The sequence below is a fragment of the Spermophilus citellus genome, assembly GCF_964194105.1.
Source record: "Spermophilus citellus genome assembly, chromosome: 6".
NCBI lineage: Eukaryota > Metazoa > Chordata > Mammalia > Rodentia > Sciuridae > Spermophilus > Spermophilus citellus.
In genome coordinates this window covers 105364498-105389943 of record NC_138187.1, presented here as the reverse complement: position 1 = coordinate 105389943, position 25446 = coordinate 105364498, and the positions used below count along the sequence as shown (strand labels likewise).

Sequence of the window (25446 nt, the reverse complement as noted above, 5' to 3'; positions counted from 1 at the left end):
AAGCTTAACCTTTTCTCTCAAGCTTGTGTTCTCAGAGAAAATGTCACATGTCTTCTTTCATAGGTGACTTGATTATTCTTTTTATATTAAAACTGATTTTGAGTACTTCATGGTTAGTCCAATTAATTACGTAGGAAAGGGAATTTTACAAAAGTCATTATGTAGAATGAGGCAATTCCAAAAACTAACAATTTCAGACTCCTTCTATCAGATATGGTCAGACAAGGTCTCTTAATTTTTCAATTGTTTGCCCTCAAAAATTTGTCCTTTCTGATCAAGAGGAATTCATTCTACTTCTATTTCTGACATTTTCTATGTTATCCAATAGAAAGGAAATGTGAGCCACATATAAAGCTTTACATATTCTAGTAACCACATTAAAAATGTAAAAAGAAGGAGATGAAATCAATTTTATTAATAAATTTTATTTAACTTAATAGATGCAATACATACACACACATACACACATACACACATTTATTTTTCATTTTTCTTTTTTTTTTTTTTTTTTGTACCAGGAATTGAACCCAGGGATGCTTAACTACCGAGAAACTCCCCAGCCCACTTTTTTTCTCCCATTTTTTATTTTGAGACAGGGTCTCACTAAATTGCTGATGTTGGTTTGAACATGTGATCCTCCTGCCTCAGCCTCCCGAACCACTTGGGATTACAGGGGTGCACCACCATGGCCAGTGCAAAATATAATTTTGGCAGGTAAACACAAAAAGTTGTTTTTGAGATACTTAAACATGGTTTTCATACTATGCTTCTGAAATCTGATATGTGTTTTACACTTACAGAACATTTCAATTCAGACTAGACATATTTCCAGCATTCAGTTAGCCTCACATGACTAATGGCAACTCTTTGGTTCGGGCAGGTCTCTAGTGTATAAGAATTCAGCCTCAAGGATGACGACCTTTCCTATAAAAGCTTTTATGAGGTTTTGTTATATTATCTTCACTAAGGATAAATCCAGATTTTCTCAGCTGTTTGTGATTGTCTGGTTTTACCTAAACAATCTAAGCAGGAATTCATATCTAAATTCCAGCCCAACCTTTGTTCAGTATATCAGGTCTCCCTTCCTTAGTAATATCTCGCAGATACTTAGAAGTTCTATTTAATGTATCCTGAGTATAATTAAATCTAATTTTAGCAATATAAATAATAACTCTTAATATGTTCTAGAAAAATAGATCATCACTGTATAAAATTCTATTACAGAACTGAAAACCTCTCAGAAAACTACAATTCAAAATCCAAGACATATTAGGAAATTAGTCATGAATGTAGGACTAAAATATTTATAGTGCAGTCTCTGGTAAAACATCATTTGTATGTAAGCAACAGGCTCATGGAAGGGAAGGGAGTAAAGCTTGTTAATCAGAATTCATTACTTTTGAAACATGATCCTTCTGATGACTTGTATATTTCTATTTTTCCCAGATTTTATATTTTCATATATATTGCACATTCTGATTTCAATTAGATATCATAGTCAAGCAAAAATTTAAGTGAAAATCCTATGTTTACTTTTATTTCTTGTAAAAATGAACATGTTTTAGATATATGCTCCATAGAAGAATCTCCAAACTAATCTGTAGATAATCTAAGTTTTATTAGTACTCACAGAAGTTTGTGAGAATAGTTTTCAATTTCTATATGCAAACTGAAATATTTATAGGAATTATCAAATAGACATAAGATGTACTAAAATTGATTTACCAGTATGTTGAGGTATCTATTAGTTCTAGCCACATTAATTATAAAATGGCTTTTTATTGAGATTCTATTAAATGTATAATTTGGAGACAATTTAAGCTTCTCTATTTTTCTGTTCTTACTCCTTCAGTAGGGCTTCATAGTCTTACACTCCTTAATAGATTTATCCCAAGATATTCTGTACTATTTGTTACTCTTCTGAATGGATTTTTTTTCCTGATAGTTTTAGTGGAGCAGAGGTGTGGTTATTGTGGTTTGTGGAAGTTATTGATTCTGACATGTTCATCTTCTTTGGACTCTCTTCAGCTCTCATCTCACTTCCAATAGTTTTCTGTAGGATTCTCTTGGATATTTTTAGCCTTTTCTTTTTCTTTTTTTTCTTTTTTTTTCATTATAACCTTCAACATAACACTGAAGTTGAAGCATCTTTTTCATGGTCTTGACTCTAATGGGAATGTTACTAGTGTTTCACCATTAAATATGATATTTACTTAAATTCACTTCTGGTAAGTTCCTATGGTGTACACATTCTTAAAGGTCCTCTCCTCTACTCATAAACATGACTCACATTTTGTATAATATCTCTCTCTTTTTTTTTTTTTAAAGAGAGAGTAAGAGAGGAGAGAGAGAGAGAGAATTTTTTTTTAATTTTTTTTTTTTTCGGCGGACACAACATCTTTGTTGGTATGTGGTGCTGAGGATCGAACCCGGGGCGCACGCATGCCAGGCGAGCGCGCTACCACCTGAGCCACATCCCCAGCCCTATAATATCTCTCTTTCATATGATCAAAACTGATATTTGCTTCTAACCAACAAAGTATGGCAAAGTATTTCTCTAATGATTATGTTATGTTAGCCTACAATAAAAGAAGCTAGCTTTCAAGCTGGCTTTTAAGGAAGAAATGTTGTGAACTGCCCCTGTAAAGGTCCATGTGACAGGGAACTGCACACAGTCCTTAGGAGGAGGGGGTGGCTTCCAGCCTCCAGCCATTCAAAGGCTGAGACCCTCAGTTTTATAACAGCAAGAACGAGAATTCTGTTAACCTGAATGAGCTTTAAAATGAGCTTTAAAAGCATATTCTTCTCAGTTGGAGCCTCCAAATGAGAATATAATCCAACACCTCACAGTCTTGTAAGACCCTTAGTTAAGGGTTAAGCTATTCCTAAACTCCTGATCCATGGAAGTTTTGACATAATGCGTATTTCTTTAAGTTACTAAACTTTCAGTAATTTGCTCCAGTAGCAATAGAAACCATCAAGTTAAGGAAATGTCCTCTTAGTCTTAGTCTGTTAAGTTTTTTTGTTTTTGTTTTCGTTTTTGGCATAGTACTGGAGATGGAACTGAGGGCTTCCTACATGTTAGGCAAGCACTCCACTGAGCTATATCCCCAAGCCCCTTTTTTCTTTTAAGAGCAGGAATAGCTATTGAACTTTTGTCAAATATTTTCCTTATTCTTATTTTACTTTAAGATCAGGTGTCAACAAACTTTTTCTGAAAAAGACTATGCAGTTTGACTTGCATACCATCTGGTCTCTATCAGAACTGTTCAATCCTAGTATTATCAGGCAGAAGCAGCTCTAGAGAATACGTAAATGAGTTTGTATTATTGTGTTCTAGTATATATATGTGTGTGTATATGTGTGTGTATATATATATTTAAGTACTAGGGACGGAACCCAGGGAGCTCTACCCCCAAGCCTTTTTTCTTTTTTCTTTTGAGATAGGGTCTCTCTAAGTTGTCTAGGCCAGTCTCAAACTTGAAGTCCTTCTGCTTTAGCCTCCAGACTAGCTGGGATTACAGGCATGTACTACTGTGCCCTGCTATAATAAACTTTATTTGCAAAAACTGGTAGCTGTCCAGACTTGGCCTGAGGCCTTAGTTTGTTGACCTCTGATTAAGATTTTTGTATTTTTTTTTTACTCCTAACCCATTAAAAGAAGAATATTAGTGGCTTTTCTAATATTGAACTATCCTTTTCATTTTCTGGGGTAAATTCTATTTGGAAATGATTTTTAAATGCACAACTGGAGTCAACATGTTAGTATTTTATTTAGGACTTTAGTATTTATATTCACAAATAATATTGGTTTTGTTCCTTTGTTCAATTCAGTGTTAATTTAGCCTCATAAAGTTGAGTTGGATAGATTTTCTGCTGTTCTTAGACTATAAAAATAACCAATATAACATATGAATTTTGTGTTCCTTAAAGCCTTAGTAGACATCCTTTTTTGTTATTTTTTTCTCCAAAGTTAATTGTTAATTTTTTACTTATCTTATTTTGTTGGTTTTGGGATTTGGACTATCTTTTATTTTGTTTCTCATTTTGTTCTATTGGAGTTTGTTGGTGTGTTCTTTTTAGACAAACAGATGTTCAATTTTGTGATAGTCACATATGTAGTTTGAGTATTATGTCTTAGGTTCAAAGTTCCATTTATACATATCCATCAGCTTGTTAAATGTGATCATCAAATTCTTTAAATTATTACTTTTTCTTTGGTCTGCTGTATCTACTGATTTTTGAAAGAGAAGTAATTTTTAAAATTATTTAATTACTGGGGCTGGGGATGTGGCTCAAGTGGTAGTGCGCTTGCCAGGCATGCGCAGGGCGCTGGGTTCGATCCTCAGCACCACATAAAAATAAAATAAAGATGTTGTGTCCACCGAAAACTAAAAAATAAATATTAAAAAATTCTCTCTCTCTCTCTCTCTCTCAATATTAAAAAAAGATGTTGTATCCACCAAAAAAAAAAATTAAAAAAATTCTCTCTCTCTCTCTAAAAAAAATTATTTAATTACTCTATATACATGTGTTTCAAGAGGTTAATATTGTACCAACCAGAAAACTCAAGGAATGACAGAAGTAATCAATCACCATCTTATATATTAAGAATGTAGACACACTGAACACTTATATATATTGGTGGTATTGAAAAGAAATATTTTTGCCAAGTGTGGTGGTACATTCCTTAATCCCAGTGATGAAACATTGAGGCAGGAAGATTACAAATTCAAGGAGTCTCAGCATTTAGCAAGATCTCTTTTCAAATTACAAAATAAAAAGGACTGAGCTCAATCTTCCACCCACCCCTTCCCCCCCACACACAAAAAAAAAGAAAGAAAGAAAGGAAAGAAAAAAAGAAATGGAAAGGAAAAAAATTTTCAGTTAAGGCTATTAAAGTCTTGATTGTTGTTAATGGCAGCTATAGTTCTTCCAATTTACTGGTTGGCCTAAAAATATTTAAGAGTTACTCATCAGTACTACAGTTAAACTGGCACTTAGTTTACCCACTTTATATTGTGTGACTATAGATATTGAAACATGATACATACAAATTGTAGATTTAACTTCTCTGGAAGTAACACTTTGATCTAATTATTTATTCTGAACAAAGACAACTACTGAATTTCTTGTAAACATGAAAAATGACTACCTCACACCAGTCTGTAGATGCATCAGGATCGTTGCACAGTTTCCTATAAAAGCATTTCACATCTTGAGTCTTCACTTCTGAACCAAAGAGTTCCTGAACCGATGAATAAAACTTGTTATAATCAATGACATCTGCATTGGAAAAAGCACAATTACATTTTCATCAAATTCCAAGGCCTATATTTCACATTTCAGCTTTTTATCTATTTCCTAACCTTCCATTTCCTTATTTCAACCTATAAAAACCAAATTTATCTGCATTTTAAAGATCTTGTCTTTGGAAACATAACTAGGCCTTTGGCTAAAATAATACTAAATCTGTAGAAAATATCTTGCTTTTGGTAAACTGTGCTTTCTCTACAGCCTTTGTTTCAGCTATCTTAGAAATTTGGGGCAGGAACCCCAAAATAAGAAAATGAATTATTTCTTTCTTATTGTGAAAAGTTTCACCAACTGCAGTCTCTGCTAGAATTAATCTTAAATGAAAGGTAGAGTGTGCAAAGAACTATTATTGGTTGCACACACACACACACACACACACACACACACATAGACTATAAAAATAATCAATATAACATGTGAATTATATGTTCCTTAAAGCCTTAGTAGACATCCTTTTTTGTTTGTTATTTTTTGAATCTTCATTTTGCCAAATATATTAATTTACTGGGGTTATGTTACCTGCAGCCAAGTTAGGAAAACTGTGTGGATCCCAGCTGTCTGGATTCAGTCACCCACCCATGTAGGAAATAAAGAAGCGATACAGAAAGGAAAAATGAATTTAATGCAGTTTGAGCACCCTGGGGAGAAGCAGTTAGATTGTTCCTCCTTCAGTCTTACTAAAAGGAGTAACAATTTATAGAAACAAAAGCCAGGAGATACACATATGTAGATTTAACTAGGCTATTCTAGTTAGAGAATGTGTCACAGCTTCAGCTTCCTTAGTGCCTTCCTGGGTCCGGGGAAACTTTCTCAATTTCCTTCTCGGCTTGAGGAAGTTCAGGATGCTAAAACAATTCCATAGGAGGTCTGTTTCAGTAAGACTCTTGACTCTAAGGTCACAAAAGAGTGAGATGCAAGATTTCTTGAACTGTACACAGAGATCAGATTCTTTTATTTAGTTCACACAACTATATTGAGAATTGTGTGTCAAAACTGAGCTAGACATGTGACTTAGAATGAACACTCAGTAAGCAGGATTCCTGCTCTCAAGGAGCTTATATTCTAGGCAGAGGATCATAAAATGAAAAAGTGAACAAACAATTCACAGATGGTAACAGGCAAGGCTCATTAATAGAGAAAGACATTAAGTTAGCTGTTATCTATTCATAAGGTAGGAAGTAGTATTGCTGGAAAAGGGCATGAGGGAACTTGCTGGGAGATTAGAAATGTTCTTTGTCTTGGTCTGGTTTGTGCTATAGGTACACTGACCAATGTTCAAACTTATGAACCTCCATACTTAAGCTTATAATTGCACTTTGTGGATTGTTGACTTTATGGGTATGTCAACCTCAGTTGCAAAGTAAAACTAAATGGCATTATAGAATGAGATAAGTTGGAGAAAGCAATCAGTGGGGACCTGTGATAGAATTATATGATGTTGGGGACCTTGGGGAAGGCTTCTTTAAGGAGGAAGATAAGACTATTAAGCTGAGGAAAATTTAATATCAAGCTAAGAAAAAAGGAGTCAGTCATTTGTAAAGAAGACAAGAATGTTTAGACAAAGGCTGATAAACACAAAGCCCTGAGGCTGGAAAGAACTCTTGTGTGTTCTGGGAAGGTGAGTGAGTATAGTTTAGTGGGTACTGGGAAAATGCTATGAGCTAAGACCAGAGACGCAGGAGGGTTAAACTAGGGTCAGAGTTGGTCTTTTATCCTAAGCACTATGGTAGGCTATCACTGGAGAGTTTCACAGAAGGAAAGGATAATCTGACTTAATTTTTGTTTTTTAAATGTTCTCTGGCTACTGTGAGGAGGTGACACTGAAAGCTGTAAAACCAGCTAGGGGCAAATGCATTGGTCCAGGATTCAGAGGCTTGGGCAATGATGATACTGCAGTTGACTGTACATGTCTCACTGCTATAGAGAGTCTCACTTATACTTCTCTTCTCGACTTAATTATCAGTAACATACTCTTTCTCTTTTGCTCTTGAAAGTGTTCCTAGTTGGAGGATAAGTGATATGAGTACCCTAGAGATCCCATTGGACATGGTAAGATATGTTTGGAAGTAGAATTACAAGGACTTACAATGGAATAAAAGTTGTTGTGGACAAAAGTGGTGAGTAAAGGAAAGGCAGGAGTTGAGAGCACTGATTCTTTTCCAGAGGAGATATTGTGACCACTCCCACCCCCAAACACACGCACATACATATATACACAACACACATACACAACACACACATGCACATGCAAACCTGTGCAAAAGCCATTTGGTAATGTCTGGAGACATTTCTGATTATCAAAACTAGGGGTGGGTGTGGTACTGGAACTTAGTGAATAGAGTCCAGGGGTGCTGCTAAACATCCTACAATGCATAGGACAGCCCAATGCCACCTTCAAGTACATGTATACAGAAAAAAAAAATTATTTGACCAAAAGGTCAATAGTGCTAAGGTTGAGAAACTTGTTCTAGAGTGACATTCGGGTTTCTGGTTTCAGAACTCAGCAAATGTTGGTACTATTTACCAAACAGGTAACTGGGAAAAGACTATGCTTCTTGGGAAAAATAAAATATTCCATTTTGGTCATATTAAACTTGAAATTACTCTGAGACACACAAATAGTTATTTAGTTATTTTAAATTCACACTAACTAGGACAATATATGTGTTTCTTTGTAAATGTCATGTAATAAGTTTGATCAGATTTTCCAGTCCTGGGATGTTTTGGATTCTATCAGGTCATTGACAAGATTTAAGAGCAATATTGCTGGGACAAATTACTGCAGTCTACCTAATATCAATTTTGAGATAGACAACTATTCCATTAAAAACATTCTCTCATTCTTAGCTTCTTGCCTATAGTAAACAGTAGGCCTAATTTTCTAATGATTGTTAATGAATATGAATTTATTTCAGACAGTATTAGCATCCTGATATAAGTTACAATTATACTTTTCCTTCTCAATCTTTCAGACCGGTGCCTCAGTTACAGTAGTCATTGGTCACAGTCATTTGTCTAGCAGTAATTACTCTTTATCTAATCTTAAAAAACTATATAGGGAGGACATATTCAATGCAGGTTTGTGATTACAAGCCTCTCAGTGGATGCAAGGTTAACTTATTTGTGAAGCACACATTTAAGGAGAACCTCCTGGACATCAGACTGTGCTCGCCTTAGGGTTGCAAAACCTTCAAAACACTCATAGGTCAATGGTGGGGGAAAAGGGACAGGAATATATATATATAAATTTCAGCAGGCTAAATACATCAGGTAAATTCCTTAAGACAGCAATAAGTGCATTAGCAGTCTGAAGATGCCTTTCCTTAGGGGAAGTTTGGGACTTTTTGCAAAGAAGTGATATTTTATTTGGATCTTAAAAGATGAACAGGACTTTACAGGTATCAAAGAAAAGGAAAGAAAAGGAAAAGGAGGAAAGGAATTGTACATTGGGGGAATGATGCAGCAAAATCAATGATTAAGAGTATGACATACTTAGAAATGCTAAAAAGTTTATGATAGGGCAGAAGGTGTGGAAAGAAAGTGCCAGGAACAGAGACCAGAAAGGTGAGTTGAGGCATGATTGTTAATGGGCCTGCATGCCAAGTTAACATACATGAATTTCAGAGGTCAGCTAATAAGCCAGGAATATGGCAGATCTAATTTTGTAAAAGGAAAAGCTTTTTGAAAAGTATAGAGGAAGGAATCACTCTCGTCAAGAAGATTATTAACAGGCTATTGTAATAACCCAAGAGAAAAATACTATGACCCAGTCAAAAGTTATACCAGATAAACTGGCATGGCAAATGATGAAGACCCAGTGAGAACACAGTAGGCAAAGCTCAAGGAGAAAAAGAGGCACAGAAAAAAATGAAAAGGAGAAAAATCAGAAGAGAGTATTATGACAAAAGATGTAGTGGGAGGGCATTTCTTGAAGCAGAGGCGGCTAACAGTGTCAATGCAGCAAAATGGCTAAGTGGGCTGCAAAGGGGAAAAACAATTTATTGAATTTGGCAACTGTGTTAGGTTCTCAAATACCTTAGTAAGAGCATTTTCAGCAAAGTGATGAGGAAAGCCAGGCTGGAGAAGGTTGACAATGAAGTGGTAATGCTGTAAGGAAATTTAGTGGAGAAGCAAAGGAGAGATATACAGTGGTAGCTAAAGGGAAGAGAAAGTCAAGGTCAGGGCACTTGAGTATATTTTTAGATTGAGAGGACAAAGCCAGTGAAAGGAGATTTTTGAGGCTGTTGTAGAAAAGAGACAGCCTTGGAAGGGTGGAGGGAGGACAGGTGCTGCTTTAGGTACTTTGAAAGTGGAAGAAAGGGAATTTGAGAGACTTCATGTCTTGGGGCCATGCTTTCCCGTATAATATAGGAAACTTGGCTGGGAGGGGCAGAGATCCCATAGAAGATTCAGAAAAGATGGTAAGAATTTGGAAAATCAATTACAGAGAACGAAATAAACTGACTGGGGGAAATTAAGTTTTATTGAGATGTTTAGAAAGCCTGGCCAAGTACAAAACTACCCAAAGTGCATATCTAATAGGACTTACACCACCTAGCTCTAATACTTAAAAGTTGAGTGACTTAGGCAGGTGACTTATCTCTACCTCCTGTCTTTTCAGAAATAAAATGGACATGTTAGTAATCTTTGTCTATTCAGATTGCCATGCAAATCATACTTATTAAAATAACATAAATTATTAAATGCTATTCAAATAATACTGGTTTGGGTTCAAACACCCAAAATGAATATTTTTTACTTACATATGATTATGTAACCTGGCACACATAAGGCAGGCCACATTGTCCCTTTAGCAATTATTTGACCCTTGTTCCTTTTATTTCAATAAGAGCGTTTGTTCTATTGGGTTTTGACTGTGCTATTCAGCCTTACTCTTTATGACTGTCCTTGGGCCCCCCACCAAATGCATACTATACTAATCCCCTTGAACAGGGCCATGGCTCTGCATTGGGTTCTCTGCCAGTCATACTCTTGGCAGACCACTGTCCACTACATTCACCTTATCTTAGCATGCTCAAATCATTCCTGCCTAGAGACATGAGGACTGTCCCAGACAATGGAATGATAGTGAAACAGAACATTTTTTTATTGCTTATGAAAGTCCTTATGGTATCATGATAGCCTTAGATACAGAAGGATGGCTGCTGTGGTTTGAATAGTGTCCCCCAAGGCCCCATGTGTTAAAAACTTGGTCAAGAGCCTGTGGAGTTATTTCGAAGTCATGAAATCTCTAAGAGGTGTGACCTAGCGGGAGGAAGTTAGGTCATTGGGATATGCCTTAAAGGGGATTTGGGGACCACATCCAACTTCCTTTCTCTCTCTTTCTTTACCTTCTGGTTGCCTAGAGGCAAACAGCTTCCTCTACTATGTGTTCCCCATATGGTGTGCCCCAAAGCAACAGACCAATTGGCCACGGATTGAAACCTCTGAAACTCTTAGCCAAAAATAAACCTTTCCTCCTTTTATGCTGATCATCTCAGGTATTTTGTTAGAGTGACAGAAAGCTAACACAGCAGCGCATATGGCTTTCCACATGGTCACTATACATTAACTACCGTGAATCCCAGGTCAACCAGTGAGCAATCAAATCGTAGTACCTACAAAAAAAACCCAAGATGTCATTTAATCCAATCCTCTAACTTTAAAATTGAGACAATGAAGATTCAGAGAATTGGGAAAAACATCTCCCCAAGTCAAATTAGCTATTTAGAGACAAAGAAAGAACAAGAACTCAGATCTTCAGGACCCACATTTGGTGTCCTTGCTATTAAGCTACACTGGTTTTCTCTGATGGCTTCAAACACTTCCCAGTTCTAATCAACCTCCCCAACTCTACTTCCCTATAATCACTGTTCTTACCTTCTTTTGGGAAAAACAAGCCTGCTCTTTCACCTTTTTTCTGGAGTGCTGTCTCTTCAACCAATTTTTGAAACCCATTCACGGCTATTCTGAAATTGTTAATCAAAACTGCAGGGCTGAAATGCTTTTTGTCTCTGATATCCATATGGACACAGGGAATCTTTTATTTCTGTAGAGAAATAAAAAGTTATTTTATTTGCCAATGTGAAAAACCTTCCATTTCCTGCAATGCTGCTCTGCTGTCTCAATTTTTGCTCTAAGTCTCATTCTTTTGATCTCAAAATTCCAGCCTATGGATAGGAGTAAGAGTTACCATAGGATGTTAGTAGGGAGGAAGGCTGGCTTAGGTCTAACGCGTTTCCTACAGGCAAACATTTCTGCAAAACTTCCTGACCTCATAATGTTAGCAGTGTCCTTCAGATGGTCCCCATTGCATCATAATGTCTCTGTAACATTTTGCTTTTTTCACAAGGAGGATATTGAAATTTGTTTCTCCTACAGGTTTTGTATGTGGGTGTATACTTCTTTAGAGGGAAGATAAATGGGTAAATACCAAGTAAGAAAAGTAGGCGTTACTTTCTCCCTTCTATATCTCTTCTCACCTCACACCTTTTGTCTCCCTCATGGTGCTTTGAAGGAAGTTCACACTCATTTTTTGTAGCTACACTGAATATGGAAGCTTGAACTTCTACAGATGAAAATGTATTTCAGCACCTGTTATTTCTACCTCAAGTGAAGACATTTTTAGAGATCACAGAGAATTTAAAAAATGCCTCTTATTCCTTCATGCATGGACCTTCACTTAAAACAATAAAATGAACTAAGGATAAGGAAGGAATGCTCCTGTTAGGGAAGTTTTTCGAGATGTCAGTGGAATAAGAGACCTTTCTGTATGCTCCCTTCCCTCTAATTACAATCTCCAATCCCATTTAGTCCAATTGCTATCGAATCAAATTTTTCAGTCTTCACAATTTTTTATGGGAAGGAGATGTTATCTGTTTATCAAAAACTCGTTAGCTTCCTATGGTTTAGGTGAGTTAGATGAGGTTCCTACCCCTTTGGTAGTCCATTTTTTAAAACATCTTGCAAGAACTTGCAGAGATAAAGCAAATGACATTGAGGAACACCTTCAGCTTCAATACCATTTGTTTGACATCCATCTCTAGCTACAATCTACGAGAAAGAAAATCTCTAACATCATACATAAAGAAAAATCTCCTAGCTCTAATTTAATTCTCTATGATCTCTAAAAATGTTATTTCTTTTCTTTCCTTTAAAGCTTTCAAAATACAATGCAGCAACATCTGAAGAGCTACCTTTCCTATGATCCTAATGCATGTATTCTTATATTCATCCATCTATATATTCAGCTAATATTTACTGAATACCAACATCATGCTAGAGGCACTAGGATATAGCAATGAGCAAGTTAGCTTCTTGAATTTACAATCTAATATTAAAATAAGACAGGTAGACAAATAAACAAGCAAGTTATATGTCAGAAGATGGTGAGTGTTATGAAGAAAGAACAAAGGTATGTGTTGGAGTAGGGGAGTTCAGGGAAAGTAATTATTTTTACATTAATAAAAAGACATTTGGGCAGAAATATGAAGGAAGTAAAGGTAGCATGGCACATGGATAGATGGTAGAAGGATGTTCCAGGGAAGAGCAAGAATGATGTTCTGAGATCCACATTTGCTTGACATTTCTGAAGAAAAGTGAAATGGGTTGTTTGTCTAGGATGATATGGGATGAGAGAGAGAGGAAGGGAGAGCCAGTTTCAGGGTGGTGAGGTGGGCAGATCATAGAGGATTCTATAGTCTATTGTTGTAAAGGCTTTTACCCTGAGACACACAGGAGTTGGCAGAATAGTTACATGATCTGAATTCTATTTAAAAAGCATTGCTCTAGTTGCTTTCTATGAATCACAACTAGAAGGGAGAAAGAATAGATAGAAATAGATAAATCCATTAGGTAGCAATTTCAATAATCCAAGTTAAGAGATGACAGAAGCTTCAATTTGTGTGTAGACTATATTTATAGCCTGACTCCATGAACACACTGAAAGTAATTATAATACTTACTAAGCAATTGGAAATTGAAATGCTGATTAATAGATATTTGATGATATTAAGAAAATGTTCATTATATTAGACATTCTAATTATATTTTATGTTGTTTGTCTTTCTCCATTTGTGCTATTATAACAAAATGTGTTAGACTGAATAATTTATAAAGATCAGAAATTTATTTCTTATAGTTCTGGAGGCTGGGAAGGAAGCCCAATACCAAAACTCCAGCAAATCCAATATCTGTGAGTGCCCCATTCCTCAGAGGTGGCATCTTCTCTATGTTCTCACATGGTAGAAGGCAGCTTCCTCCAAGCCTCTTTTATAAGGATACTAATCCCATTCATGAGAATGGAGACCTCCTGACCTAGTCATCTCCCAAAGGCAGATCCTCCTAACACCATCAACTTGGTGGTTAGATGTCAACACATGACAGAAATGTTAATATCAAAGCATTGTTATTATTTAATGTTATATTTTAGAGTTACATATGGAAATATTTACAGATAAGCATTGAAGTTAAAGGAGCAGTCACTTGTGCAAAGTACTATTGATCATCCATACATAGTAAGGACTGAAAATTAACCACTGGAATGTGTCTTATATCTTGAGGAATGCTTCATCAGTGGAATCATGGGGGGGTGGGTACCGAGATAGTAGGTATAAATGTATATTAAATGCATATTACGGCAAGGCCATTTGGGAACATCTTAGAGGAGTTTGCTAGAGCATTTTTTACAACTATTATGGCCATTTATAAAGACACAGGATGTATCTGTACTTGTATTTTTTCTATTGCAAAGATGATATATTTTAATATTCTTTAAATTTAAAGAATTTTAAAGAATTTAAAGAATATTAAAAGAAATCCATCATGTTCCTCACATTTGTTTTTTTTTTTTTTGTACTAGAGATTGAACTCAGGGGCACTTTACAATGGAGCTACATCCCTACACCTCTTTCTTTCTTTCTTTCTTTCTTTATTTATTTATTTCAGACAGGATCTCACTAAGTTGTTTAGGGTCTTGCTAAATTGCTGAGGCTAGCTTAGAACTTGTAATCCTCCTGCCTCAATCTTCCAACATACTGGGATTCTAGGTGGGCGCCACTATGCCTTGCCTCCCGCTCTTACAAGGCTATTAACTTTAGAAAATCAGGCTACACTTTGATATTTTTATAGTTTTAACATAATTATGTACATTATTTAAATTTCAATGTATGTATTATTCTATAAATCTGTCTCTGGGTTTCTAGTAGCTTTTGTTAGCATAGTTATTCCTTTTTCTTTTTCATCTATTTTGTCAAATGTGTTATTTTATTAATTACTTTCTACATGTAAATGACTGTGAAAGGAATTGGTGAAAAATATTTAGAAGCAAGCACATCCTCAGCCATTCAAGAAAAGAAATGGTATTGCCACTGTCAGAGGTAAGTCCCTAGCAAAATAATTGGTGGGAATGGTTTCTCTGAGCTGGTTTGGCTTCAGCTTCCATGAGTATTATGAGAACCATGTGTGGAAGTTGGCAGGTCAGACTGTGATATAAGGTGCATGGCTGGATTCTCAACCTGTCTATCTTTTGAGCCAGGTAGCAGCCTCTGATAGAAATCCTGCCAGGAATATAGGTTGTTTTGTGTTCTCTGCTCCTAATGCATTGTGGCCAACTCCAATTCTCAGGCTACATCAAGGAAGAACTCCTCTGGGATAAAAGGGAAATTCTCAGATGATTCCTTTGACAGGTCACTGAGAGAGGCAGGAGCTTCAATAGTGCGTGGCCATGGCTGACCAGGGATTGCCAAGAACCTGAGCCAGGCAGATTCAAAATAGAAAGACAACGCATGAGGGGGACATATCTTGGTAACAACACTCCTCCATGGGTCTATCTCTTGAGTCACAATCCTGAAGCCAGGACTTTAGATACAGTGGGACATAGGTGTCCTACAGCCATAACCCTTTACCATCATTTTGTGAATTCCTTTATCCTTGGCTTATTTCCTGTGTCTTTCTTTTCCATGATTTATACCCTAATTTTGTTGGCTCATATCCAGAAATAGCACTTGGAAGATATGTTTGCAGGAGGAAGGGTTTCGGGAGATTTAACCCAGAGCCCTGTGCTTGCCAAGCAAGTATTCCACCACTGAATTACATCCCAGACCAAGACAAATTTTTTGATATTTGCAGGTCTAAAAATATCCTGATCTTTGCTTGCCTTTGATGATATTTGTGTATAGAGTTCTAGTTTGGAAATTGTTTTCTTTCAAAGTTGTTAAGGTATTATTACACTGTTTTAAGGAGTTCATTCTGACCAGCTTCTGTTGCTAAATTATTCTGATTCCTAATTCTTCATGCATAACTTTTTAATTTTTTTCCTTTAAGAAGCTTACAAATATTGTTTCCTGCTTACCAAACTTTCACTATGATGAATATTAATGGGAAAAATATATATTATTAATTAATCACAACTTCACTAACCGGTTTCTTTAAGAAATTGAATAGTTACCCCTCCCTAAATCCTTCATCACCTAAACTCTGTTTTTAACAGTGCTGTAGATTAGATGTGGACTGATCCCCAAAGGCCCATGTGTTCAAGGCTTGGTCCTCAGTTAGGCACTATCAAGAGGTGGTAGAAACTTTAAGAGATCAGGCCCAGTAGGAGGCCTTGTGGTCATTGGGGAATGCCCCTGAAGGGGACAGAAGGACCCTAGCCCCTTCCACTTAATCTTTTTCACTCCTGGCCATGAGGTGAGTGGTTATGCTAAACCCTGATGTGCTGCTTTGCCACAGGCCCCAAAGCAACAAGGGCAATTGATCAAAACTGTTGGCCAAAATAAACCTTTTCTCTTATCTCCAGCATTTGTTATAGTGACAGAAAGCTAACTAATAAAAACAGCAAGGTTACAAATAAGATTTTGTTTTAAAAGTCATTGTATATATTTTGGGGGAATATGGGTAGCTTGCATAGTTTATTCATTAAGGTGATCTTATATCTCACCCATCTGAGGAATTGTATGTATATAGAGACTTTATAGTCAGAACCTGAAGGGCATTCTCTTTTTTTAAAAAAGTTCAGTAATATTCACAAAATTACATTCCTAAGGCAGAAAAAGGTACAGATATGCTTGGCAAGATTTTCTGCAAAGGCCCTTCTACTTTTTACTAGAGACCAGGGTTAGAGAGGCCAAGGAAGGATGTCTTCCCAGTTTGGGGAAGGAGATAACTTGATTGGGTAAAGGTTAAAGTTCCTTCTCAGCTGACACATTTATGACATAGAAGGCTAGGGATTATTGAGTACTCCAAACAGGAATGTCAGATAAAACATGTCTCTGTCTCTCTTCCCCAATACTTTGCAAAGGACAGTCTTGAAACATAAAGAGATTGTGATTGATGCTCCAATGCAGGAGAATATTAAACTAAATTACTTTTTGCCTTGGGAGTAACCCCACAAAAGGCTTGATGAACTCCCCAGTTTTAAAGGACACCCATGCAGGAGGTGGGGGAGGGACCAGATCTGCATATATGTGCACATTCTCACCTCCAAACTATTTGCAAGAAGGCAACATGTTTAATAGGAGTTTGCGGAGACAATGAGCACTTTGAGGGACCACTAACTTTCCCTGGTTTCTTTCCATCCAATGAGCACTGATGGGGAGTGATAGAGGGCACTTCCAGAATTTAATGGTGAAAGGATGCATACCATATTTGCAGAAAGTGATATACTAGACTCTGAGTAAAGTATCCCACACTGGCCCATCTTCAGAGGGGCTCTATTGATGGAGCCTCTTTTATCTGGGGAACCCTAAGCATCACCTGAGAGGGAAACCCAAGCACCTGGTTGATGAAGGCATTGCTTCTGTCAAGGGAAGTGTTTAAGAAGAATCTCAGGGGCCTAAGGTTCTCTGGAGAATCCAAAAATCACCCCAGAAGAGAAAAGCACAGCATTTAAAATCTGATAAAATCAGAGGGCTCCAACATGAGATGACAACTTTACCAATTAAGAAGATTTTTTTTTTTTTCTCTTGAGCCCAGACAGGCCAACAGCAGCATCTGTAGGTCATGAGTCAAGGAAATGGGAGAAGCTAAGCTTGTTTTTCTATCTCACCCTCACAGAAGCTCTCCAAGCAAACTATTTTGGAGGGTGCACAGTGAGTTTCACATAGGTTTTAATGGTTTAGTATTATAATGTCCAGGACTTGTCTTAATTGAAAATGGTCAGAAAAGCTTTGGGATCTACCAAACTTTAATCAAAAGACCAAATAAATAAATAAATAAATACATAAATAAAGCAAGAGGAAAGAAGATATCTGAAATGAATCATGGGAGAAAAAAGACTAAAGTTACTTTTTGTTTGCATCATACCCAGTCCAGCTTGTTTGTTTTTTAATCAACTGGTTACATGAGTTTACTTCTACTCTGAGACAGTGAGGCACAAGCATGATTTACACATGCTCCACCATCAGCCGCCTTTTTTCTTTTGTTTTTAAATTGCAGTATAATGCACCAAACAAAATTTACAACTTTAACTATTTTAATTGTATAATTCAATAGCATTAAGACATCCATAAGGTTGTACAATTATCAACACTATCCATTTCTAGAATTTTTGCATCATTCCAAACAGAACGTCTATGCCCAGTAAATTTCCCATTCCCTCTAACTCCCTGTCACTGGAAACCACCATGCTACTTTCTGTCTCTATGATTGCCTATTTTAGGTATGTTATATAAGTGGAATCATATCATATTTGTCCTTTGTGTCTGATTTATTTCATTTAAGCATAACATTTTAAAAGTCCATCCATGTTGTTGCATGTTCTAGAATTTCATTCCTTTCTGTTGCTAAATAATATTCCATTGTATGTGTGTCTCACATTTTGTTTATCATTTATCCATTGATGGACATTTGGATTATTTAGGCCATCACAAATAGTATATCTATGAACACTGCTGTACAAATAATCTGTTTGAGTCTTTGATCCATGAGTTATTTCTCTGAACCATTTTGAGTTAATTTTGTATATGACATAGGGTCCAACTTCATTCTTTAGTGTATGGATATACAGTTTCTCCAACATTTATTGAAGACTATTTTTTCCCTATCAGCATCCTTGTTGAAAATCAATTGACCATATATTTGAGGGTTCATATCTTGGCTCTTTATACCATTGATTGTGATAGTAGGAGCAAATGTGACTCCATTTTTTTTTTTTTTTTACTTCATCCTGTAAAACAACCATGCCAAGTAGAAGGGTCATGACTGGGGCAAGATGTTCTTTTCCTTTTGCTATAGAAACCTTTAAGAACATGGAACTACCTAACGGGACATTGTTTCTGTAACTAGGGTAACAGGGCCCTGTTTCTGTAACTGGGGTGACTGGGCTAACTGTGATTGGTTAGGCTTCTCTCCGCTTGATTGCACTGTCCCGCTTCTGTTCCTGGCTTGCTTGCATTGGCTAGACTCTGAGTAAAGTATCCCACACTGGCCCATCCCTTTTGCGGTTTTCAGGCTTATAAGGAGTGTCCTTGCTATTATTCGGGGCTGATCAGGGGAACAGTTTTATGTTCTGGTCAGCTGCCACCAGTGTGCTTCAATAAAGTCTTGATTCAATTATATGTGAGTGATCTGGAAGTCAGTTTATGAAACCTGGGACGAAGCTTTAACTATAACAGATCATTGTGTTTATTCTTATTCTAGTACTGTGCTTACTTTTAAGTGGTAATACTTTGTCATTATTCCATCAATACATAATTCAGAAATTGACAAAGAAACATTTTTATGTTTAACAAAGAAAATTGTAGGTGTGATATCTTGCCTATTTATGTCAAGTTCAGTACTGTAAAAAATAACAGAATCAACATTCTTAAACATTTGCCAAAGGCTCTTACTCTTCCTTTTCATTCACTGCTATTATTTCTCTTGCATAGTGTATGGTTTAGATGTTAGGTGTCCCCAAAAGCTCATGTGTGAGAGACAGTGCAAGAGGGCTTAGAGGTGAAATGATTGGGTTAGGAAAGCCTTGACCCAATCAATGAACTAATCCCTGATAAATGAAGCCAGAATTAGACAAGCAATCAGTGTAGATGGGTAAATTGAGTCATGGCGGATCAAGGAAGCCAATTTGAGTAAGTCCAGGAAGTTGGAGACTGCCCCCTGAGGGACTGAAAAGACTTCAGAGTCTTTCCTCCACCCTATCAAGATAACCTACTAAAGTAACCTGTTCTAGGAATTGCCCCTGCCCCCCCAGCTACAGGGAGTTGTAAAAGTATCCAGCCCTTACCCAGTCCACCTGCTTCTTACCTTTTGGCCATCCCACAGAGCATCTCTATTCAGGAAGGAGATAAGGGGAAGAGAGCAGGAGAACAAAGGAAGCCTAAGACCTATAAGAGAGGCAGAACATCCTTGCTTCTTGGGATATCAGCTATGGCCCCCTTCTCCCTTCTGGGAGAAATCTATGTTACCTCTTTTTAAATAAACCCTGCATGTTATTTATATGCTTGCTTTGGCATACTTCTCTAATATTATACTTCAACATGTGAGGGAGCAGAACTTGTAACCGGCAAGGGGGGGGCGTGGTAATCACAACGATTATCTGAGTGATAACTGAAGGCAGGTAGGGTGTGGCTGGAAGAGGTGGGTCATTGGGTTCATGCCTTTGGAGTATATATTTTGTATCTGGTGAGTAGAGTCTCTCTCTCTCTGCTTCCTGATGTGATGCCCTGAGCCACTTTCCTTCACCATACTCTTCTGCCATGATGTTCTGCTTCACCTCAAACTCGGAGGAATGGAGCCAATTGCCTATGGACTAAGACCTCTGAAACTATGAACCCCCAGATAAACTTTCCTCCTCTAAAATTGTTCTTGTTGCTCTTTGGTCACAGCAGTGAAAAAGCTGACTAAAACATGGTATTTCCGTGGGCTTTATTCTGTATAAAATAAAACCCAAAGTCCTTTTATTACAATAGCCAAGACTCTGCAATGATCAGGCCAATCAGTGCTCACCCACCTCTCTGCCCCCATTTCCTGTTGGGAAAACATAACGGCAGCAACACCCCAGAGAAAAACCCCAGCATGGCATCTAACGACCCTCTTTCTCCTCTTTGTTTCTTTCACTGGCGCGAAACAACGTTCCCTCCAGCACCAATGTTCAAATCCTGCTGGTGGGAAGCCTTAGTCCCAATTAGAATTAACTTCTTGGGCTCCGGAACTGACCATATGGAAGAGCTTGCCAATAAACGGGCGACCTGTTATCTACCTCAGCCCTGCGACTCTCCTTAGACCTATATAAAAACACAGCCTTTGGTAATAAAGTGGAACCTCTTTGGTGATCTGTGTCGTGTGGTGCGGTGTCTTCCAGTCTTACATTTCCTAGCTTCATTCTGCCCCACTCACGTTGGCTTTGTTACCACTGTTTACCAGTGAGGAGTCCTTGCTTCCCCGAATGCTGAAGTATAACACCAGAGAAGCATGCTGAGGCAAGTTTAGAGTGGAAAGTGGAAGGCTTTATTAAAGGACAGCAGAAAAGACTTCCTCCTGGAGGAAGAAGGGGGCCCAATAGGCGGAATAGGTGGAAGGGGGAGGTCTTCCCTTTTTTATAGCTATGGTCTTCTTTCAGCTTTCTCACACCCCTGTCCTTTGTTTTCCCTTATTTTACAATGATAGAATGCAGATGGGAAGGCCCAAAAGATAGGGGCTAAGTGGGCTGAAGGAATAATCTGGTCAGGAAGGCCCTGGTTTTTGGATTAGCATCTCCCTGTTTGCTGGGAGCTGCTTCATTAACATTTCCTTAGGATGGGCTCCAGACCTTGGGGACATTCACGTTTCAATTTCCCCAAGTGCTGCTCTTGTTTCCTGGACTCCATTCTCAATAATGGCCTCCATTTTATTTATCTTACTCTATTTTAGACCCTATTTACCTAACTACACTAACTACCTATCTGTGAATCTGGCTTCAGCTTTATTGTTGTTCTTTAAATACACCAGCACAGGCCCACTTCAGTACATGTATCCTGTGCCTAAAGTACTATCTGTAATCACCGTGTCTAAATAATAACCAGGTTCCTCCCTCTTCCATACTCTTTCTCTGCTTAATAATTCTTTATGGCATTTAGCATATGATATCCTACATATGTACTAATTTGATTATCATCTACTTACTAAACAAACACTGGAATGCAAGCTTTTTGAGGGAGGGATTCAGCACCAAAGAATGAATGCTTTAGAAAAAAAAATACAGTGTGTCCTTTTTTCATTAATTCAACTAATATTTATTGTGAACTTACTGTAGAAGAGGCACTAAGGTGAAAACACAGTGGATTTTAAACAGAACTGAATAGGTTCTAAAATATAAAATAATAAAATTGAAATATAAAATTAAAAAGTTTTAAAGGGTGGGTGCGCTAGATAATCTCATAAATGGAAAGTCCAGTTTAGAACCCTTAAAGGAAAATCAAGGTCAGAGGACAGAGCACACTGCCCCTTGACTGTTGCTCAACACACCAGGGTGAAGAGCTGACCATCCAGAAGATTAGATTCTATTTCTAGGAAATTTGGAACAGGAATTCCTTGAAGCTAGCCATTCTTGACTCATCTTTTGAAGCTAGAGAGATAAACACCTCCATGTAGAGCAATTACTTTCCCTTCTACAAACTCAGCCTACTTACCAGGGCCAAGGATAGCCTGTGGGTGTGGCTGTGGGGTGCATCCTCCAGTGAGGTCTTGTTAGAGACCCTGCAGGAATAGAGGCAAAAGCAGCTCTTGAAGAGTGTAACCATGTTCACAATCTATATTTGAAATGTACTATATTTTCATTGCTACCAGGGAAAAGGCCCAGTGGAAAATGTGTCCTGTTCTAAATATAGCACTTACTTTTCTATACCTGCTAGATTTAGGTTGAAGCTATGGGGCACAGCCCAGGCAGTCACCTTCACTGAAGGGCTTCAGCTACACTACTTACATCAGGACAGAAAGGTTTTGGGGTACAGCCTGGTGCTTAAGCTCAGTCTCACTTTAATGCCATTTCCTTCTTTATCATGATTCTCTCTTCCTATCTCTCGCCATTGCAGCACATTCTTTAAAGTCCTTGAATATGTCCTCCAGCACTCAGGCAGTTAAATTTGTCAATTTATCTATCAGTTTAACGTTTTTTTTCTTCCTCAGTTTCCCTATTTGTAAGATTGTTTGGCTGGTACCGTTTACCAATCTGTTCAACATTTTGTTTTCTTTTGCTTTCATTGTGGGGGGTGGAAGGGAGGTGTGGTGGGGGAGAGAAGCCTAGAGTGGATGTACTTAATCCAACCCTTTTGCAGGCACGTGGTAGATGGAGGCGTTCATAAATATTTATGAATGAATGAATGCATAAGTATGTGAGTGAATGAGTGAGAGGACATGATGTTTTTAAGCTGAATGCGCGCGGGGAGATGGGAATGTGCAGAACCATTGAATGAGGTTGATTTGCCTTCCTGTGCTCCTATGAGTCCTCCAGACTCACCTACCATGCGCGTCCACGCGGGGGCAGGAGTGAAGGGGGACCAGAGAGTAGAGGTGGGACTACGATGACACGCCGCAGGAGGGCGAGGCTACGAGTGCGCGCCAGGGGCGGGGCGCGCGTTTGGGGGCGGGGCTAGGAGGGGCGCCGGGCGGAAGGGGCGGGGAGGGCGTGCCTTAGCGCGCGATGGGCGCAGCCTTCGGCGCAATGGCCAAAGCCCACTGCCGAGTCCCGACCCCACCCGGACGCTGAGCGCCTCCGACTGCCGAGCGCGCCGGCGCCGGGCCATGTACTCGGGGAACCGCAGCGGCAGCCAGGGCTCCTGGGAGGGCGACGGGCCTGCGGGCGCCGAGGGGTCGGCGCCAAAGGGGACGCTGAGCCCCACACCGCTCTTCAGTCCCGGCACTTATGAGCGCCTGGCTCTGCTGTTCGGCTCCGTGGGGCTGCTGGGCGCTGGCAGCAACCTGCTGGTGCTCGTCCTCTACTACAAGTTCCAGCGGCTCCGCACACCCACTCACCTCTTCCTAGTCAACATCAGCCTCGGCGACCTGCTGATGTCCCTCTTCGGGGTCACCTTTACCTTCGTGTCCTGCCTAAGGAACCGCTGGGTGTGGGACACCGTGGGCTGCGTGTGGGACGGGTTCAGCAGCAGCCTCTTCGGTGAGTTGGACCACGAGGAGGAAGCATCCTCGCCTCAGCTCCCCACTCCCAGCACTGACACTTCCCTCCTGCTTGGCTTCCCTCGCTCCTGCACGGCTGCAGAGCCTCACCACCCCTTCTGTTGCCCCCCGCGACCCCCAGTGCATGGTGTGTCTGCCACCTTCCCTAGTCTCCTCCACCCGCGCTGCCGCGACTTCGCTCTTGTGGCCAGTCTCTTCCCCCGCACTCTGACCCTAAAGCGGCTTCATCCTGAGCTGCTCTTTCAGGCTCCAGCCCTTGCATAAAGTCTCTGGCTTCAGGCAAGCTCATCTTTCGTCTCAGGTCTCTGTTTTCACCTCTTGATAAAACTCAACAGGGCATTTATTTCACCACAACGTTTTACATTTTGAGGAAACGAGGGCCTGTAGAGTCAAGAGATCCAAGAGGGAAAAAAAAGCTTATCTCATGAAAGTTGGAGGAAGAGACAAGACATTTAATTCATATATTGTTTTTTTCCTAAAATGAGAAGTAGCGACCTAAAATTGTGGCAGCTTCTATTATTTTTTCTTTTGCTCATTAGCAGTTGTAAACCTTTGTTTCCTAAGGAATGAGAAAGTTTCATTCAGGTTCTTAGAATGCAAATTGGCATGTGTCCTATCAGGTATTTTATATTGTATTTTTCCTCCTTTATACTTTCTATCATACCAAAATCAACGGCTCAGAGAATCCCAAAACAGGTGAACAAATAATTAGCTATGTAGCCAATTTATTTCATTAAAGGTGGAACTTGACAATTGATTGAAGATTTATTTGTACAGTATTCCTAATCCTTATGGAAGATTTTTAGGTCTCATTGAGATGACATTTTGAAGGATGCCCAACCCCAGTATATGATTCAAGACATATTCTAAGCTTAGGAAAGAACTTACTTTGTGTGTTCCAGGAATTTCATTTGTACAAAGAGTTGAAATAGAAATGTGTATTTTTGAGGTCTTGAAGTTTCTTTTCTAATTCTTGAAATCCATTGATGATTTATTACTACTATTATCTTGGCAGATATTAGAGATCAAAAGTCTTTATAACACCATTACAAATATTTTCTTATTCACCAACCCTCTATGCTGTGGCAAACCCAAATATTATGCTATTTTTCATGGTTAATTTTCATAATATTTCAAAAGAAACAAGAAAATGTCAGAGAAGTCATGATTTCATTTATTTGATTGCCTCAATGATTTTAGTATTCTCTTCCTCCCCAATAAGGATTAATCTGAGAATTTCCTTAGTGCAAAAATTTGAAGCTTGCAGAAGGAACTGTAAATGTACAGATGACTCTGAGATTACACTCTTTATGTTAATTAAAGATATCTATTGGGCAGTTTTGTAGGCCCCGCTGAACTTTAAAGAAGGTGATTCAAGCCTAAGCTTAAGGTATCAGTAAAGCTCCCCAAGGTGGGCAACGGTTGTTGGTTTACACAAATGAAAATTCTTATTTCCATGAAGTGCCTTTTCTGTGCTGGAAAATTGTGCACAAGGGAGTTTGAAAACAAGGATGTATCTAGGTTTTTTGTTGTGGTGGTTGTTTTTGTTTTTAATTTGTGCTTCCTCACCCATTTTCTTTGCTGGCCCCCACACTCTTGTATGCCTCTTTTTTCTCTTTTACCATCCCTGATCAGGTCACATATCAATCAGAAGTGATTTTTCTAAGATGCTAGAAACATTCGCCACATAATATTTTACCTGATGGCTGCTCTACTTCTCAAGGTGTTTAGTTAGTGCTTTCAACCATGATATCCTCATTTTAGAATTAGAGGTGGACACTCTGAGATTAAAGAGTCAGACTTAAACACTGGAAACAAGAGTGAGATTACTGTGGGGTTTAAAAAGTTCTTAGTAAAGATTAAGAATTTCTTTGCCTGAAGTGTGCTTCTAGATTAGGATTACAGATGAAAGTTTTCCCTTGTTGTTACCCTGAGCAAGAACTAATCTACCATGAAGTTTTGAAGGGAGAGGGAATTTAAAAATACCAGAAAGTAGCTGCTTGTTCCTTAGGGTTTGGAGAG

General features: G+C 38.4%; 2 protein-coding genes across 3 annotated transcripts in view; one reads left to right on the top strand and one right to left on the bottom strand.

Moving 5' to 3' along the window:
* The window catches only part of WDR64 (WD repeat domain 64), a gene marked incomplete at both ends in the record, with an annotated part of 144767 nt that extends 121734 nt beyond the window's left edge, over window positions 1-23033 (bottom strand). Inside the window, 3 exons of the mRNA XM_081298203.1 lie at window positions 5156-5286; window positions 11197-11285; window positions 22840-23033. Of these exons, the coding sequence (XP_081154329.1) occupies window positions 5156-5286; window positions 11197-11285; window positions 22840-23033 (414 nt within the window). The remainder of the gene's footprint in view (window positions 1-5155; window positions 5287-11196; window positions 11286-22839) is intronic.
* Window positions 22885-25446, top strand: part of OPN3 (opsin 3) — a 48865-nt gene continuing 46303 nt past the window's right edge. The window contains exon 1 of one of the 2 annotated variants that reach the window (XM_081299000.1): window positions 22885-23404. In XM_081299000.1, the coding sequence (XP_081155126.1) occupies window positions 23032-23404 (373 nt within the window). In that variant the 5' untranslated portion in view covers window positions 22885-23031. The remainder of the gene's footprint in view (window positions 23405-25446) is intronic. The other variant, XM_081299002.1, reaches the window with a different exon arrangement.